General features: G+C 35.5%; 1 protein-coding gene across 1 annotated transcript in view; it reads right to left on the minus strand.

Annotated features, from left to right (window-relative positions):
- The window catches only part of LOC308634411 (uncharacterized protein), a gene marked incomplete at both ends in the record, with an annotated part of 79,099 nt that overhangs the window by 9,302 nt on the left and 49,071 nt on the right, over positions 1-20,726 (minus strand). The window contains 5 exons of the mRNA XM_081268237.1: positions 621-762; positions 8,761-8,937; positions 15,944-16,104; positions 19,912-20,082; positions 20,222-20,384. Of these exons, the coding sequence (XP_081124363.1) occupies positions 621-762; positions 8,761-8,937; positions 15,944-16,104; positions 19,912-20,082; positions 20,222-20,384 (814 nt within the window). The remainder of the gene's footprint in view (positions 1-620; positions 763-8,760; positions 8,938-15,943; positions 16,105-19,911; positions 20,083-20,221; positions 20,385-20,726) is intronic.

The raw sequence follows: 20,726 nt of genomic DNA on the forward strand, positions 1-20,726 counted from the left end.
AATATAATCAATGCTCTTTGGAACTCTGATGCCCTTCTGATTCATTCTTCTTAACATAAGACCTGGTATATTTCTAAAAGTTTATGTGATTTTTTTAAACTTTATTTTGATGTTCTAAAATTGATTACAGGACCCCTTATTTCAGTTTTTCTAAAGAGTAAACCTCTGTTCCTATGAGAGGAAAACAGTTAACTGCTCAAAGGGGATGCAGAGGGTACCTGCACATAGAGGGACTCCTATTTTCTGCCTCAATTTTCTCTAATTTGTTTGATATATGGTGCTTCTAAATGCTGAACCTTATGGATATTTTTAGGTACACAGATTGGCTTTTCCACAGTATTACAACTTCTTCTTCTGACATACAGGCTACAGTTTGAAACTCTCTGCCAAGTTGTATTCCTTTCTTCTGCCCTCTATGCTTCAGAAAATTGTTGAAGGTTTGTTGCCTGTTTCCTCTATTCCTCCTCTCACACTTTAGAAGAAGTAATTTGCATTTGTACTCTGGTGACACAGCACATTCAATAAGGAAACTTCTTAAGAGAAATAAGGTGGAGGACACTAGAAGTGTCTTGCCAAGTTTCTATTGTAAAATGCACCCTGCTCACCATCTGCAGTCATACCTGTGACCTCTGGGTGCTTCAGAAGGAGCAGGAGTCCATATCTCAGAGTAGTGCTTGTTGTCTCTGTTCCAGCTCCAAACAGATCATTAACAGTGTTTATTAAGGCTTCAGTGGTAAATTCAGTCTGTGGATTGCCCTTTTCCTATAAATAATTCAATGCATTTATTTCACAATTAATTTATTTATAATAATTTACAATCATACGGTTATAAAATTAGGCCAACAGAGAATCAAAAGACTACAATATTATTAAAAGCTACTGTGTGATATGGTAAACTACAGATAAATTGACTAAATGTCTGTTTGCACCTTGTTGCCTAAAGATTCTATTCACCATCCTATTTGCAACTAGGAAGGACATGCATCATATTTCTTATCAATAAAATACAAGGGAAAGTCTGTTGATGCCATTTCTCTTTCCTTCTTCCTACATAATATATATACATAAAATGATAGACCCATAGTGTAGGCCAGACAGAAATCATTTTGAGATTGCAAGATTTAATCATGAAGATAAAAGCTAGTATATTAAGTACAATGTGTGATTTCATTTTCTGTTGCTATAACAGATTGCCGGAAACTGTGTGATTTACAAAGAAAAGAGATTTATTCTGTCCTGGCACCTCTCAATACTGTTTCATTGAGAAACAACTTTCAACATAAGTTTTGGAGGGGACAAACCACATGCAACATATGGTGCAGGAAAATGGAAGGCACCTGAGTCTCTGATGTTTCTCGGCTATGGTACTAAACCTAGTCTAGCCCACCACAAGTCTTCCTTATATGTTAGATGACTAAATACAATTTTTAAATTTCTGGTAATTGGTTTTCCTTTATTTGTACATAAAGATGATAATAATTGATACAAATAGGTAAATTACGGCCACATCATGGTAGATAAAATTATATAAATCAAGAACATGCAATTTTCTTCTTCTGATAAAGAATTTACTTGGAATTAGGATTTCCCACACACTCATTAGGAACTGGAAAATATGCAAAAGATAATATGGCAGCACAGTCTAAAATAAACAAAAGAGAATGAATTGGAAAGAGAGTATATTTCATATGTGAGGCAACAGATAACTTAGGAAAAAATTATAAGAATAAATTCACCAGGAAATTCACCCTGTTCTTAAGATACAAATTGAAAAATACACCACAAACACAAAGACAGAGAGTTTAGGTATTAACTGTTCATTGAGAATTAAGGGAAAGAGTAGAGATAATGCAGATTCTGAGGATAAGGGGCTGACTCGATAGAGCTCTCATACATTGGAAATTGAGAAATAGAAAGTACTCGATAAGAACAACTAATTTTGATTTTGGACTGAGGGTATTACTTGCCACAGAGTTGACATCAACAAAGGTTAACTTTAAATATTGACTAAAGATTTGAAAATACAAAATAACCCTAACACATGAATTACATATATAAAATATGTATTTTTATAACAAGTTCACAGGTGAGAATTTATTTAATGGGGCTTATATAAGCTCCAGGTGGAGTATAGGATGGTCAATAATATGTAAACAACAGGCATATTTCCTGGATAAGGTAATATTGACTTTACCTAGTTTTCTAAGATTGTCCAATCAAAATTTCAAAGAAGACCCAAATAGGAATATATTGTGCAATAGGCAGTGAAACATTTAGTGTCATTAAAATAGAAGTACTGCAATTAAAGAAAATGGAAGACCAAAGGAACCCACAACAGAGTAGCAGCTCCCCAAGTATGAATTAAAACATCAGTTCTACAGAGAAAAACTGAGGTCGGAAGACTGTGGGAAATTTTCATTAAGGCAGCAGACAGGTGAATACCAAAAATATCAGGTGCTACAGTAGAAAGAGAATTAATAAAACAACAGACAGCCATACCATTCAATGAGTGGTGGCTCAGTAGGGAAGATGAAGCTCCTTTCCCATTAGATACATGAATATCTGCCTCTAAGTTTAAGAAAAGCAGACATAATTGTCCAACAAAGTCACATTTGAGCAGAAAATAAACTCAGATGACATGATCCTATACTTAGAAGTACCCCTCCCCAAGGCCAGGCATGGTGCTGCTGCACACCTGTAATCCCAGCAGCTCTGGAGGCTGAGGCAGGAGGGTCACCAGTTCAAAGCCAGCCTCAGCAAAAGCAAGGCACTAAGCAACTCAGTGAGACCTTGTCTCTAACTAAAATACAAAATGTGGCTAAGTGGTCAAGTTCCCCTAAGTTCAATCCCAGATGTGTAGAACTAATTTTTAAAAAATCGTGAATATAGCAGGATACAAGATCAACATACAAAAATCAATTGCTTTCCTGTATTCCAATAATGAATCTTCTGAGAAAGCATTCAGGAAAACAATTCCATTCAAAATAGCCTCAAAATGGCAACATTACTAGGAATGAATCTAACCAAGAAAGTGCAGATATCTACACTGAAAATCATAGAATACCAAAAAAAGAAATAGAAGAGAATCAAAGAAGATGGGAAAATCACCCATGTGTCTGAATAGGCAGAATTAATATTATTATAATGGCGATAAAATCAAAATCACCTATAGATTTAATGCAATCCTGATCAAAATACAAATGATACTCTTCACATAAATAGGAAAATCAGCCCTAAAAATTTATACTGAGAAACCAAAGACCCAGAATATCTAAAGCAATACTGAGGAATAAGAACAATTCTGGAAGCATCTTAATACCTGATCTCAAATTATACTACAGAGTTTTAGTAATGAAATAGCATAGTATTGGCAAAAAAAATAACAGAATAAAAGACACAAGATGTTTTGCCTCATTTTGTGTCCAGGGATGTGGAATCAGCAAACACAGATTGAACCTCTGTAACCATGAGCCAAAATAAATGTTTCCTCTTCTATGTTGTTCTTGTCAGATCTGGGGTCACAACAAAGAAAAAGTTGACCAAAAGAAAAAAAATGGTATTGGAATTGGGGCCACTGCTGTGTCTAACCTTTCCATGTGGTTAATAAATCTTTGGGATTCATTTGATGGAGGAGGAATTTTGAAGTTTAGAGATGCAAGCTGCAAAAGCATTAGCATGTTGTAAGTGGAGCTTAAAGAGTGATTCTGGTGGGCACTCAGAAAACCAGAAGGCTGACATAACTGTGGACAGTTAAAACTGGGCTCACTTGGTTTCAAACAAGGGGACTCTTGGAAATTGAACTGGAGGGCATTCATGTTATGCTCCAGTATGTTCTACATTTTTCCAGTACCCTGAGACTATCTGTGAGGCTGAATTTAATAGTCCTAAACTAATTAATCTGGCAGAAGAAATTTCAAGGCAATACAGCATTCAGCGTGTGTCATAGATCTTTCTAGTGACTTTTAGCCAACTGTACTGTGATAACCAGAGGCAGAAATAAAAGCAGAAAGATTTGAAAAACTGATGTTTGGCCATAAAAATCCAAGTAAAACTGGGATACAGAATTTGTGGTTGTTAAAAACATTACAGCCACTAAATAATGTTGTTATTTTAAAAAGAGACAATAGGAAAGATGGTTTGAGGGCCTCTCAGGAATTGGCAAGACCACATCCATTTGAGAGGAGACCATGGCAGCACCATGCTTGCATAAAGATATTTTATGGAATATCTAGAAAGATGTTACAATGTGCAGAATGATGCAGGTAGAGAGACTGCTGTATCCATGGTCGCTGGAAGCTTGGCTGCTGCTCCAGATGTTGGCATATCTTGGTGTCAACCAATAGAGATGCAACATGCCAGAATCTCTGGAACCCTAGGAAGGCAGTTCTTAGACAAGGGTTTATAAACCATGAATGAATACATTAAAAAATCTGAAATAGCCCAAATACCTAATAATGCATCTCCAAGATTTAGAAAATTTAGAACAACATAATCTCAAATATTATAGAAAGAATGAAATAATTAAGATGCAAGCTGAAATTAATAAGAGAACAAAAAAGTACAAAGGATCAATGAAACAAAGACTTGGTTCTTTGAAGGGATCAAACAAGACTGATAAAACAGCCAAAATAAGCAAAAGAGAGAAGATATAAATTAACAAAATTAGACATGAAAAAGAAGCTAGTTCCAGAGTATCTCTGAAATCCAGAGGATTATTTTGGACTGCCTTTAAAACTTCTATTCCAATAAATTGGAAAATCTAGATGAAATGGACAAATTTATATCCAGATGCTGCCTGCAATAATTGAACCAAGACATAGAAAACTTAATCATACCAATTACAAACAACAAGACTGAAGCAGTACTAAAAAATTTTCCATAAAAAAAAAAACAGAACAGATAGGTTCTCATCTGAATGCCATCGGGCCTTTAAAGAAAAACTAGCGCAGCTCTTCCTCATGATTCCATGAAATAGAAAGTGTGAGTGGGAGGGGGGGTAAGTCCCACTTAATTTTATGAAATATATCACTGTGACCCCCCCCAACAGGTAAAAACTCATCATGGGAAGAAAACTAGAAATTAATAAATAAACACAAATGAATAGTAAAATATTGGCAAATCATGTTTGAAAGCACAATAAGATTATACATCTAAAAAAGAACAAATTCTAAAAATCGTACATGATGATCAAATTTGTTTCATTCCAGGGATTCAAGAATGGGTGGATCAATACCTACAAATCAGTAAACATAATCCATTACATAAGTAGAATCAAGGAATCATAATCACATGGCATTCTCAATAAATCCAGGAAAAACCAGGGGCAAAATCTAGCACCTATTCATGTTAAAAAATGATGAAGAAAGTAAGAATAGTAAGAACTTCCCTGAATATCATAAGGGAAGTTGAAACTCAAGCCATCATATAGTGAATGGGAAAAGAAAACTGAAAACATTTTTCTCCACACTCAGGAAAAAGACAAAGATGTCCACTGTCACTTCTTCTACTTAAAAAAGTACTTGATATTTTAGTCAGAGCAATTAGGCAGGCGAAAAAAAAAATAAACATGATACAAATAGGATAGAAAGAAATCAAATATCACTGTTTGCAAATGATATGAGTCTGTATTTGGAAAACCCAAAATAACTTCACCAGAAGATTTCCAGGGTTGTTTCAGAAAACCAGTTAAGAACAGTGGCGGGCTATAAGATCAAAATATTAAAAATAATCAATAACTGTTACATACAGCAATAATGAATCCACTAAAAAAACAAATCAGGACCCCAGTTTCATTCATAATAGCCTAAAAAAAACTCAAAGCCTAAAATCGAACCGAGGAGATGAAAAGTCTATGATTAAAATGACAGAACAATGAAGAAAGAAACTGAAGCCGACCTAGGAGGGAGGGAAGAAGACTTCCCATGTTCTTGAATAGACAGAGTTATCTACAGAGTTAGATAACCATGTAGATAACATCTATATGGTTATCAAAATGACCTTATTACCACAGCAATCTATAGATTCAGTGAAATCCCGATCAAGATAACAATGCCATTCTTCACAGAACTGGAAGAAAAGGTCCTAAAATTCATTTGGAAAAATAAAAGGCCCAGAATAGCTTAAGCAATATGGAGCAATAACAGCAATGCCAGAGGCATCACAATACATCATCTCAAATTATATTATAGTGCTCTGGCAACAAAGACTACCTGATGCTTTCATGTAGATTAATGGGAATGAAATCATAAAGATAAACCCACATGGATACAGTGATCTAATCCTTGACAGGGGCGCCAAACATAAACATTGGCGAAAAGTCATATTTGTTCTGTTTTGTTTTGTTTAAAACTGGATGTCCATATGTAAATGAAGAAAACTACATTCCTCTCTCTCATCCTTCTCATAATCAACTCAAAGTAGATCAAAGACCTAGGAATTAGATAAGAAACACAGCAATTTCTGGGGGGAAAAAAACAGAAGGGCAACACTCCAACTGATAGATATAAGCATTGGCTTCTACAATAAGACTCCTAAAAATCTAGAAATAAAATCAAAAATAAATAAATGGAAGGGCATCAAAGGAAATAAGTAAGAGTATGAAGAGACAACCAACAAAATGGGAGAGAAAACTTTGCTAGCTATTCTTCTGGTAGAGGATTAATAAGGAGAATACACAAAGACCTCAAAAAAACACCACCAAAAAAAACCCCCAAATAACTTAAATAATAAGTGCACAAATTAACTATAAACACACACTTCTCAAAAGAAGAAACATGAACAGTCAACAAGTATATGAAAAAATAGTCAGCAGTGTTAGCAATTAGGGAAATTCAAAACAGTGAGATTTCATCTTATTCCAATTAGCATGGCGGTCATCAAGAACACAAACCATAATTCATGCCTGAAATGATGTGGAGGGAAAAAAAAAACCACTTTTACACTGTTGGTGGAGTTGAAAATTAGTATAAGCCGTATGTAAATAATTATGAAGGTTCCTCAAATACTAATACTGGGACCATTGTATGACCCAGCTATACCAACCCTCAGTAATTATCCTGAAGTATGAAATAAGGAAAAGAAAGTTGGGGAAATCACAAAAGATCAATGGTAAATCAGTAGAGTAGAAGAAAGGGAACAGGAAAAATGAGGAGGTGAGAGGAAAGGAGAAATACTGGAAAATAATATTGGCTAAATGACATTGTTATATTGTGTGCATGCATGAATTATGTAACAACAAATCCTGAAATTGTGTACTACTACAATGAAGCAATTAAAAATATATGGAAAAAACAATAATTAGAAGGAAAAACATTTTATACTGTTGGTACGATTCTAAATCAGTACAATCACTATAAAATTAGTCTGAATATTCCTTAAAAAAGTAAAAATGGAACCACAAAATGACCAAGTTATACCACTCCTGGTTATTTATCCAAAAGAATTAAAGTCACATAATCTAGTAACATATGCAAAACAGTTCACAATAGCCAAGTTATGAAACCCACATAGGAATCCTTCAACAGATAGAGAGATTACAACAACATGGTATGTGACATACAGTGAAGTTTTACTTAATCTTAAAAATAAAATGTCATTTCTAAGGAAACTGATGGAACTGGAGGAGATAATTCTAAGTGTGATAAACCAGACTCAGAAACAAGGGTCATGAGTTGGGGATATGCCTCAGTTGGTAAAGTGCTTGTCTTACATGCACAATATCCTGGGTTCAATCCCCAGAGCCACAAAAAAAAAGTAAAAGAAAGTCAAGGGTCACATGTTTTCTCTCATACGTGGCATCTAAAGAAAAAATAACGTAAAGGGACCACATCAAAAATGGAAAAAACAACAAGAACAATAGAGAAGGGGAATAGGGAAGGGAGAAAAGGAAGGAAATGGGAATTTTGGGGAAAAGAACTGGCAAATTTGTTCTGTGTGCATATAGAACTATATCACAATATATACCACTATTATGAATAATTTTAACATATGAATAAAAACCTTTAAAAAAAAGATGACCATATAGGAGTAATGACTCAAAAAGATAGTGGAGTAGGAAGTTCCAGGTATAAGTTCTTTCAGAGAAAACCCTATTGATCTAATATAAACTCTCTGAAGCAACTGTTTGGGAACTCTGGAATCTAGTTGAAAAAACAGTATCCAGGAAAATAATTGATAAAGAAAAGTTTTCATAAATCTCAGTGTCTTATGTACCAGCTACTATTCCCCATGAAGCAGGACCTACTGCAGGCAGCTGTGAGGACAGTGATCTACATTCCTGTTGCACTTCCTTGGTCTTAGAATGGGCAACAGGAATCCTGTCCTATAAAATCAGTGTTTGATGTTTTGGTCACTTGCTCTTGACCACTGAGGAATCATTACACATGCAGGCCACTGGGTAGTTGCCCATTCTCCTGAACAGTGAGTACAAACAATGATTTCAATTTGCATTTTGTGGCTCCAATTTTATATTTTGCAGCTTGTTTAAAATCATTCCCTTTTCATCTGAGATGTGAATTTTGTCTTTCCTCAGGTAGATTATGAGTATCTATAGAACAGGATCCATGTATTACAGCTGTTTAACAATTCAATTTTAATTCTTCTATGATAATTCATGCAAAACCATAAAGGCAATATGTGCTTCAAAAGCCTGTCAAGAAAGTCTTGCCTGACCACTTAACTATGACTAGTAATTATAGAATTAATCAGTGAATTGCAAAATGCTGATGCAATTAGATAACTGAGTTGTCATTCATGTTCTACCTCTTCCATTTTAATCAGGAAGCAGTCGATGAAGTCCCGAGGATTGTTCATATCCAGGGATTCTTGATGTTCTTTTATTTTCTCCAAAAAATACTGTCTCAAATCAGTCAAATTCTTAAAAAGTTTTTTATGACTTCCTGAGAAAATATTAAAGAGAACAGGAAAATTGTTGCAGACCTACAAAATAAAAATAGGTATTAACTAGAAGCAAGTAATAAAGACACGTAAATATCATGCCTAGTCCATCATTGAAACTATAGCTTTAAAAACAAATGATGTCCACCTTAAAAGAGAAGGTTTTACTGTACATATATAATAATTCCCAAGCTTATAGAAAAATTTGATGGAGAGAACTATGACCAGAGGATTAGAAATAATAACCCTTTTCTATACTCAAACATCATCTTTAGAGATGAGATAAGGGTTCCATTGCAGCCTGGAATTCCGGGCAGAGCCCACACACTCATCCCACACCTACAGCATGGAGTTCAGGGGCAGAGCCACCCCCCCCACACACACACACAGAGCCACCCCGAGCTGGGGTTCCTTATTCACCAAAGTGTGGTCCCACAGCCCAACATCAGGAAACATACAGGCTTGAGGCTGCCACCACCCCAAAGCTGGGATATTGCCACTTCTATCAAGAGACAACAATAAGGACCTGGTAAGACATCCCTGTGGCCTGGCTGCACCAGAGGTTTCTCTACTAGGGGTGCTAGCGGTTATTCTGTTGCTGAGGTAACGGGGAGACTTGCATAGGGTTGCCTATCTCTTGTTTTTCCTACTAACAGCCAACTTCCTATTTATCCTCTCACTAGTCATATAATCTAATACATTCATATTCTCACATCCTACTTCATAAACATCTCAGCCAATCCCCCAGTACCCCTTCCACCATCAGAAACAGTAAACCATTATGCAAACCTATTGACTATATGGTTGAAGATAACCAAACTCATCATTTCTATTTATAGTGACAAAACTGTAAATGTAAAAATAGGAGCTAACTGATATATGGCTGCACGTTGGGTACATTGAGTGCTATAATATTGATCTCTCCCTTAAAAGTGAAGTACTAGTAATCTGTAGGCACACTATAACACAGTAAGGCAGAAGTAGTAATACCTCAGATCTACACTGCAAGAGAGAAGGACACATAGACATCATGAAAAAACAAGGGAGAAAAGTGCCCCAAACAAACCAAGAAACTACAACAACAGAATCCATATATAGTCAAGTAAGTGAAATGTCAGAAAAGGAGTTCAGAACATACATAATTAAAATGATTTTGGAATTTAAAAACAACCTAAGTGAGCAGATACAGGCAAAAATCAATCCCTCCAACAAAGAGATAAGAGAACAAATTCAGGTGCCCATCAATCACACCAAAAAAGAGATAAAAGAGCAAATAAAGGTTGAAAGAGATTACTTCAAGAAATAGATAGATATACTGAAAAAAAAAAAACCACAGAAATCCTTGAAATGAAAGGAACAATAAGCCAATTAAAAACTTCAATTGATAGCATCACCAACAGACTAGACCACTTGGAAGACAAGACCTCAGATAATGAAGACAAAATATACAATCTTGAAAATAAAGTTGACCTCACAGTGAAGATGGTAAGAAAACATCAACAGAATATCCGAGAATTATGGGATACTACCAAAAGACCAAATTTAAGATTTATTAGGATAAAGGAAGGTTCAGAGATTCAAACCAAAGGAATGCACAATCTCTTCAATGAATTAATATCAGAAAATTTCCCAAGCATGAAGAATGAATTGGAAAATCAAATACAAGAGGCCTATAGGACACCAAATGTACAAAATTACAACATATCTACACCAAGACACATTATAATGAAAATGCCTAGCATAGAGAATAAGGATAGAATTTTAAAGGCCACAAGAGCAAAAATCAGATTACCTATAAGAGAAGATCAATTCGAATCTCTGCAGATTTTTCAACCCAGACTCTAAAAGCAGGAAGATCCTGGAAAAATATATACCAAGCTCTAAAAGATAATGGAAGCCAACCAAGAATCTTATATGCAGCAAAACTAAGCTTCAAATTTGAAGATGAAATAAAAACCTTCCATGATAAATAAAAGCTAAAAGAATTTACAGCAAGAAAGCCTGCACTAGAGAGCATTCTTGGCAAAATATTCAATGAGAAGAAAATGAAAAACAACAATGAAAATCTGCAAAGGGAAGGACTACAATAAAAGAAAAGCCAACCAAATGAGAAACCAAGTAAAGCTAAATACCAAAAATAAACAGAAATGACCAAAAATACAAATAATATCTCAACAATAACCCTAAATGGCTTAAACTCACCAATCAAGAGACATAGGCTGGTAGATTGGATACAAAAAAAATGCTGCCTTCAAGAGACTCATCTCATAGGAAAAGACACCCACAGACTGAAGGTAAAAGGTTGGGATAAAATATACCATTCACATGGCCTATGTAGGCAAGCAGGGGTTTTCATCCTCATATAAAATAAAGCACACTTCAAGCTAAGGTTAATCAAAAGGGATAAAATGAACATTTCATACTGCTTAAGGGAACCATACATCAACAGGACATAACAGTTATAAATATATATGCCCCAAAAAAATGAAAACTACAAAACGCTAAAAAAAAAAATTAAAGAAGAACTTAGAAGATGGAAAGTTATACCTTGTTCTTTGATAGGCAGAATTAATATTGTCAAAAGGACTATACTACCAAAAGCACTATACAGATTCAATACAATCCCAATCAAAATCCCAATGGCATACCTTATAAAAATAGAGAAAGCAATCATGAACTTCATCTGAAAAAATAAGAGACCCAGAATAGCCAAAGCAATCCTTAGCAAGAATAATGAAGCTGGTGGCATTACTATTCCTAATAGTAACTAAAATAGCAATGGTAATGGCACCAAAATAGACCTGTAGACCAATGGTACAGAATAGAAAAAACACAGTCTAACCCACATAACTTCAGTTATCTTATATTAGACAAAGGCATCAAAAACATACAATGAAGAAAAGATAGGCTCTTCAACAAATGTCGCTGGAAATCCACATGTAACAAAATGAAATTAAACCTCTCTAACCATGCACAAAACTCAAAGTGAATCAAGAACCTCAGAATTAAACCAGAGACCTTGCACCTAAAGGAAGAAAAAGTAGGCTCAAATCTCCATAATATTGGTGTAGGCCCCAAATTTCTTAATAAAACTCCTGTAGCACAAGAATAAAAACCAAGACTCAATAAATGGGAATTGATTCAAACTAAAAAGCTTCTTCTCAGCAAAAGAAACAATCAGTGAGGTGAATAGAGAGCCTATAGAATGGGAACAAATCTTTATCACAAGCACATCAAATAGAGCACTAATCTCTAGGATATATAAAGCACTCAAAGTCCTTAACACTATTAAAAAAATTACCCAATCAATAAATGGGCCAAGAAACTGAACAGACACTTCTTGAAAGAGGATATAATGAAATCAATTAACAAACACATGAAAACATGTTCAACATCTCTAGCAATTAGAGAAATGCACATCAAAACTACTCTAAGATTTCATCTCACTCCAGTCAGAATGGCAGGTATCAAGAATACAAACAACAATAAGTGTTGGCAAGGATGTGGAGAAAAAGGCACACTCATACATTGCTGGTGGGACTGCAAATTGGTGCAGCCAATATGGACAGCGGTATGGAGATTCCTTGGAAAACTAGGAATGGAACCACCATTTGACCCAGCTATCCCTCTCCTTGGCTTATACCCAAAGGACTTAAAAACAGCATACTATAGGAACAAAGCCATATGAATGTTTGTAGCAACAAAATTCACAGTAGCTAAATTATGGAACCAACCTAGATGCCCTTCAGTAGATGAATGAATAGGGAAACTTTGGTATAAACACACAGTGGAACATTACTCAGCATTAAAAGAGAATAAAATCATGGCATTTGCAGGTAAATGGATGAAGTTGGAGAATATAATGCTAAGTAAAGCAAGCCAATCCCAAAAAACTAAAGGCCAAATGTTTTCTTTGATATGAGGATGCTGACTCATAATGGCGATGGGGCAGGTAGCATGGGAGGAATGGAGGAACTTTAGATAGGGCAAAGGGGAAGGAGAGAAAGGGAGGAGGCAAGGGGGTAGAAATGAGTTAGACATAATTACCCTAAGTACATGTATAAGACACAAATGGTCTGAAAATATTCTGTGTACAATCCGTTTCTTGAAAAATTGTGCTCTATATGTGTAATATGAAATAAATTGAATTCTGCCATCATGTATAACAAATCAGAATAAATTTTTTAAAAATAAGTTTACATATTCTCCCCCTTTTTAAACCAATTTTTTCCTACAATCTGGCCATACAGATTGGCATGAATTACCATGATTGATGTGTTGTAGATGAGAACAGAGCTTAAGGGAGTTGGGGTAACTGGAGAAAGAATAAAATGCATGGTAATTATGAATTGTGCTCAGTAGGGTAAAGGGAAGAGAACAGGAGGAGGGAAAGGGGAAGTGGTGGGGACTGAATTAGACCGTATTATTTTCCATGGTTTATAATTATTGTTCTCAGCTTTTCCTTATGTGAAGCAGCATCATAAATAGAGTACTTACTATAAAATAGGAAAGATATTGAAAATACAATGAAATGCATTCTATAGATGAAGGAACTGTGCACAAGAGTAGTTAGGAGGTTTCTAAAGATCTCACCATTGACTTTTATAAAGAATGCAGAACCTCTCAGCTAAGCAGAGGGTAAATCTGTTTGTGCAGGGTCGTACACCCTGAAATGCAATTATTTCGTTCGCCTAACACTACTACCTTGTCAGTGGGGGATGCCACATGAAGCACTGTTGTGGTTTAGATGAGACGTGTCCCCCAAGAGCTCATACATGAGAAAATCCAACAGGGTTTAGAAGTGAAAATATTTATAAGAGCTTTAATGTAATCAGTGTATTCATTCACTGATAGGGATCAACTTGGTGGTAACTCTAGGCAGGTTGTGGATGGAGGAGCTGGGTCACTGCCAGAGGGTCTTTGGTGTATGTATCTTGTTTATGGTGAATGGGGTCTCTGCTTCCTTGTCCAATATCCTGAGCTGCTTTTCTCAACCACACCCTTCTGTCATTATGTTCTGCTCACCTCAAGCCCCAAAGAATGGAGCCAGTCATCTATGGACTGAGACGTCTAAAATCGTGAGCTCCAAAGAAACTTCCATCTCTAAATTGTTCTTTTCAGGGCTTTTGGTCACTGGTGTGAAAAGGCTGACAAAAAAAGAATCAAAAAATCTCTACCCAGTTCAGTTTCCTTACAACATTTATGCTCCTATTCTCCTTCGTTAATATCCTTAAATGAAGGTATTTTGTGTGTGTGTGTGTGTGTGTGTGTGTGTGTATGTGTGTGTCTGGGATTGATTTTTTTATCAGTTCTTTTTAGTTAAACATGACATTAGTATTCATTTTGACATACTTATAAAAGAGTGGAATAAAATTTATTCTATTCCATCCCCAGCACTTCTACTCCTCACTTCCTCCCCCACTGTTCCCTTTCCTCTACTATTCTGATCTTTCTACAGATTACGTATACTTTCTTTTAGATTAGTGTCTTGTATGTGTACATGACGGTGAGATTCACTGTGGTATATTTATATTGCATTTATAGGAATGTTAGGACAGATTCATCTCATCATCTTTCACTCTCCCTTCCATCCTCCCTTCCTTTCATTCTCTTTTGTCTACTCCACTGATCTTTCTTCTATTCTCTTTTTTATCTTCCTCTCCTTATTTTGGATTAGCCTCTGTATATCAGAGAAAACATTTATCCTTTGGTTCTGTGGGACTGGCTTATTTCACTTAGTTTGATATTCTCCAGATCCATTCATTTACCAGAAAGTGCCATAATGACATTCTTCTTTATGCTGAGTAATGTTCCACAGTTTATATACACCACATTTTCTTTAATCATGTATCTGTTGAAGGGCACCTGGGTTGTCTCCACAGATTAGCTATTGTGAATTGTGCTGTAATAAACATTGAAGTGGCTGCATCACTGTAATACGCTGATTTAAAATCCTTTGGAGGTATATATTGAGGAGTGAGATAATTGGGTCAAATGGTTGTTCCATTCATAGTTTTCTGAGTAATCTCTATACTTCTTTCCAGAGTAATTGCACCAATTTCCAGTCCCATCAACGATGTGTGAATATACATTTCCCCCACATCCTCACCAACATTTATTGTTATTTGTATTCTTGATCATTGCCATTCTGCCCGCAATGAGATGAAATCTCAGTGTAGTTTAAATTTGCCTTTCTCTAAATGCTAGGGATGTTAAACATTTTTCCATATATTTGTTGACCATTCATATTTCTTTCTTTCAGAAGTGTCTGTTTAGTTCCTTTGCCCATTTATTGATTGGGTTATTTGGTATTTTGGTGTTAATTTTTATAAGTTCTTTGTATATCCTGGATATCAATGCCCTATCTAAAGAGCAGATGGCAAAGATTTTTATTTTCTTATTTGCACTTTAAGAGTCTTGTTAATGAAGTCAGTTCCTGAACTAACATGTTGAAGTGTGAGCCAACATTTTCTTCTAGCAGGTGCATTTTCTGGTCTAATTCCTAGGTCTTTGACCACTTTGAGTTGAGTTTTGTGCAAGGTAAGCGATAGGGATTCAATTTCATTCCACCACATATAGATTTCTAGTTTCCCTAACACCATTTGTTAAAAAGGCAATTTTTTTTTCTCCAACATATGTTTTTTGAAAACTTTGTCAAATATCAGATAACTGTATTTCTGCCAATGAAAGTGATGACATTTCTAAGTGGTGACTGGAGTGCAGCCCTTGAGACTGATGAGTCCTCCACTGAGGCCTGATAACCTTAATCTTGCTCAAATGCAGTTACCAAAGTCCTTTATAAAGATTAGGCTTTGGGGGATACTGGGAAACAAACTGGCCAGAGAGCCAGTGGGCTTGCCTGTCATCTCTACATGTGGGCATTTATTTTCCTGTGTATAAAGTAAAAGACTCAGACATATTTTCCTGATACTCTGGGTCAGACTGTTGTATCTAGACTCACTTTACTGCTTGGAGCACTAGAAATTTTAACTTGTCAGAATAAAGATCATATAATTTCTCAAGAAAAGGAGGTGGGATTTTGTCTTACCTGGATCCATGGGGAACTCAGAATCTGCACATTTTCATTTACTTTCCTCATAAACGTTAGAAAATGCTGATCTTTATAATTAAAGCGATTATTGAAAATAATGGAGCAGATCACATTGCAGGGAGCACAGCCCAGGAGAAAAGTAGGATCACAGGGTGAGGCTAAAGAAGTGGAAACATTAAAAATTAATATTAAAGTATACATACAAATGTATTTCTCTTTGAAATAACAGGGAAAGGTAAATGTAGAAAAGCTAAGCAATATCTGTCTATGAATTCCTTTGATATGAAAAATATTCACCATGCTAAAAATCATTCACTTTTACCTTAAACTCAAATTGACTTTTACCTGGTAGCCAGTTTAATAATGGTTTTCCTAATGCTCCAATCAATTCCACTGCCTTTTTAAGCCATCCTAACCCAAAGTGACACTTATTTTAGAAAACATTTTAAAAGATCACTTAAAAACATTTGTTTATTCAATTTCAGTGCAGAATCATATTTGTCATCAAACCTGTAGATAATTAGGAATTATATAAAAAGGAAAAGAAGTTAGGGACATTGATTTTATATCACTGAAAGATTCATGTGTAAAAACTGCAGAGTTAAAGACTAATAGATAGGAACTGTACAAATTTGTATATTTGTGGGAAAAATGGATATAAGCAGAAAACCTTCATATTTTAAGAAGAAGAAATGCAAACATACATAAACAATTTCTCAATAAAGGTGAGAAATTTTTATTTTAAAGTAAATTCAAGGTGACACAAAGGTTAAATTTATAAATGTAATCTGTTTATTTCTTCATTAGAGAGAGCGTAAGAGAGAAACACTAAAAGAAAATTTGCCACTTTAGGAAATATAGCCCATCATCTTTAAATGCCTCAAAATTTAATCTATTTGGCAATACTGCCCCCCTGTGAACTTCTGGAACATTTCTCTGAATCATATAGCCACCAGCATAATATATTTTAGTAAATTTGAATGCTGGACATCACTTTAGTCAATGCTGCAATTTTATAGGTAAAGAAATTAACATATGACAAGATTTTCATTTTTTTAGGAATCTATAAAAATGAAATGACAATTAGGTGATCAGTACATATCATTTGTTAAGAAAAAAAGTATCCAAACTCACAACTATATTTTTAGTTACAGTTTACTTGATAAAACAGGTAAGTTTTAGGGATGGGGTTGGGGCTGAGTAAGAGCACTTGCCTAGCACATGTGAGGCACTGGGTTCGATCCTCAGCAATACATAGAAGTAAATTAAATAAAGTTATTGTGTGCATCTACAACTAAAAATATCCAAAAAAAAGGTAAATTTTAGATTTAATTAATTTACTTGATAAAAAAAAATTAACCAAGGAAGCAAAAGGCATCTACAATGATAATTATAAAACACTGATGAAAGTAATTGAAGATGATACCAAAAAATGAAGACGCCTCCCATGCTCAGAAACTGGAAGATTAACATTGTTAAAAGGATCATGCTATCCAAATCAATTTGCAGGCTTAATTCAATTCCCATGAGATAATATCAAAGATATTCTTCACAGAACTAGAAAAAAATACCTAAAATCCATGCAGAAGTACAAAAAGAAAAATCTAAATAGTCAAGACAATGTTGAGCAAAGGGGAAAAGCTGGAGGCAGGAGGATTCCTGATTTCAAGCCGAACTACAGAGCCACAGTAAGCAAAAGAGCATGGTACTGGCACAGAAACAGGCAAAAAGAACAATGGGAGAGAATGGAGATCTTGGGGCGATGGGGGATGTAGTAGCGGGGAACCAAGCATCCACAGTCCACTGATTCTCAACAAAATTCCAAAATTTATGGTGGAGAAAAAAGAGCCTCTTCAATAAATGGAGCATGAAGAAGATTCCAACTTGACCCTTATTTCTCACCTGTACAAAATTCAACTCAAAATGGCTCAGAGACCTTCCTGTAAGAACTGAAACCCCAAACGAACTAGAAGAAAAACATAGGGGAAACACCTCAAGATGGATACAAGTTATGATTTTTTTTCTATATGGCCCTAAAAGCAAAAACAGGCAAGTAGATTACTTCAAAATGAAAAGCTCATACACAACAGTCAATAGAGTGAAGAGATAGTCTACAGAATGAGAGATAATATTTGCCACTTATTTGTGTCAAAAAGGATTAAAATCTACAATACCTAAGGAACAAAAAACAACAAATCCTAAGTAATACAGTTAAAAATGGGAAAATGATCTTAATAGGCACTTCTCAAAAGAAGAAATAAAACTGAGCAATAAATATATTTTTAAATGCCATTTTAATGAACCATTAGGCAAATGTAAATCAAAACTACCATAAGGAATTATTTTATCACAATTAGAATGGCTGTTGTCAAAACACAAAAACAAAAATAGGAAACCCAAATTACCACCACCAACAACAACAAATAAATTTTGGAGAGGTATGCAGAAGAAGGACACCCTATGCCTCTTGGTGGGAATGTACATTAAGACACTCATGCTAAGGAAAACAGGATGCAATTTTCTCAAAACATAAAGACATCTTCCATATGATTCAGGTGTCCTGCTTCAGATACCCAGATAAAAGAAATGAAATCAATATACAACATAGATTCCTACAATGTTCAGGATAACTATGACACTATTCATAATAATTAAGATATCATATTAAAGTATGTGCTTATCCACAGAATAGTGGATAAAGATGCTCTGTTACATAAACAAATGTATTTATATTTGGTCATAAAGAAGAATGAAATCTTGTCTTTTTAATGCAAGAGAGACAGAACTGGGGACCTTATGGTAAGTAAGAGGTCAGAAACAGTAAAGTATTGCAAGGTCTCTCTCATGTGTGGAAGCTAAAATGAATGTGAACCTGAAGGTAAAATTGCGATCACTGCAAATGGGGAACAGTGTGCACTGGCAGTGAGGAGGATAGAGAGATGGAGAGGATGGATTTTAACTGTACATGCTGTACGCTTGTGTATGAGTACCATAGGGACCTCATTAATATGGACTGATTAAATGTCAGTAAAAAATCAATAGGATAATTTAGAAATAAACAAATGAAAAACTGATGCAAAGAAAGCATAGAGCATTGGGTAAAAGCAAAGCTTTCGAGTTATCTTCTCCTCCACCAGGCTCTGTAAATATTCTAGGGTTCTAAGCTTTCATAACGAACGTTTACATTATCTATGGAGTTAGAGGGTAATTAGGGAAGCCAGGGAGTTTCTAGGTGTGTGTCATTCATTGGTAATGTCTGATTCTTAGTCTTTCCTTTTTTTTTTTTTTTTTTGTTAATTTGGAAGACAAGTTTAAAAACAGAGCAATCTGGATGCAAGATGAAAATCAAAGACACTGAAAAAAAACATCTTGGGTCAGTAGAGATAAGTGATTCCCATAAGAATATTTGACACTTTCCAGGAGATATGCAAATCAATGAAAAACCATAGATTAGTATAGTTACTAGGTACTGTCCTGGGAAGAAACCCTGAGAGAAGACAGATAACAAAAGTGACTGGACAACCACAGTCCAATTAAGTGAAAGTACACATCGCTTGCTTCAGCTCTGCAGAGTCTAAGGTGGATATTTCCATGGTGTCCAATAGACAATGGTGAAGGCCATGGAGTGAGAAACTCACAAATGTGCCACGGGGAAACCCTGCTCTTTAACTCTTGAAGAAAAAGGAACTCTACACCTTGTGTCTTCATGATGCAATGATTTGAAAACAGAAATAAAACTTGTCAGCATAGGATTATATTATCTTTTACGCCCACCATGCATATCCAGTCATGCCTGTGATTGGACAGCACAGATACACAAACTCTGGCTCTCTGCTTCGAATCATACCTCCTCCATATAAGGACTAAAAGGACCCATAACTAAAGATCTGGCTGTTGCTGAAATGCATTCACTAGACACAGAAAAGAGCAGTCTGTTAAGGACGATGATATAATGAATCACTCACACTTGGTTTTCCTCAACTCCTCCATAAGGCCGCGGGCTTCCTCTTGAACTCGGTCCTCAATGCTCCTCTTCCCCATCCCCAGATTCCTCAGAGTCATGACTGAGAAGCGCCTCATCACTTTCCATCTGCTTCCAGTACTGAAAATGACTCCTAAATGAGGGAGAGCAGAATCTAGGAGAATATCCCAGCCAACGTACAGAAAGTTGATGAGTGAGCCACAGAGATGGTTAAGCTCAATCTGACTTTCTCTTTTTCATTCTTCTCCTCCCCATGACCATTGCTCAGCCACCTCACATGCATGCCCACTTACCAAGTCCTTTAGTAACTCTATCACCCACAGGGAAACTGCCTCTTCCAGAAAATACTTCCCCATGATCAATCAGGGCTTCCTTCACAGCTTCATATCCATGCAACACCACAGTGGGTCTCAAACCCAAATACACAGTGAACACGGGGCCATAGACTTTTGACAACTAGAAATAGGAAAGAAAATGCAAACATTAGCTGAAGAAGATCAGCATTTGAACTATATGTTTGGAATGATTCAGACTGTTACAGATTATTCTTATATTTGTTATACTTTATTGTGCCATATTTGTTATACTTTATTGTGCCACAAGAATCTTCAAATATTTCTGAATTTTGCTCACAAATGTGATGTCAACTATGGCTGTCATTATGGATGGTCTATGATCTGCCATGCCTGACTCAGACAATTGATATCTACACTATAATTAATCTTCACATCAATGCATTTAGGGAAATTATGTGTCCTATTTTACATGAAAGGAAATGAAGTCAGACATTTGCAGTGC

Source organism: Spermophilus citellus (assembly GCF_964194105.1).
Source record: "Spermophilus citellus genome assembly, chromosome: 15".
In the NCBI taxonomy this organism is placed as follows: domain Eukaryota; kingdom Metazoa; phylum Chordata; class Mammalia; order Rodentia; family Sciuridae; genus Spermophilus; species Spermophilus citellus.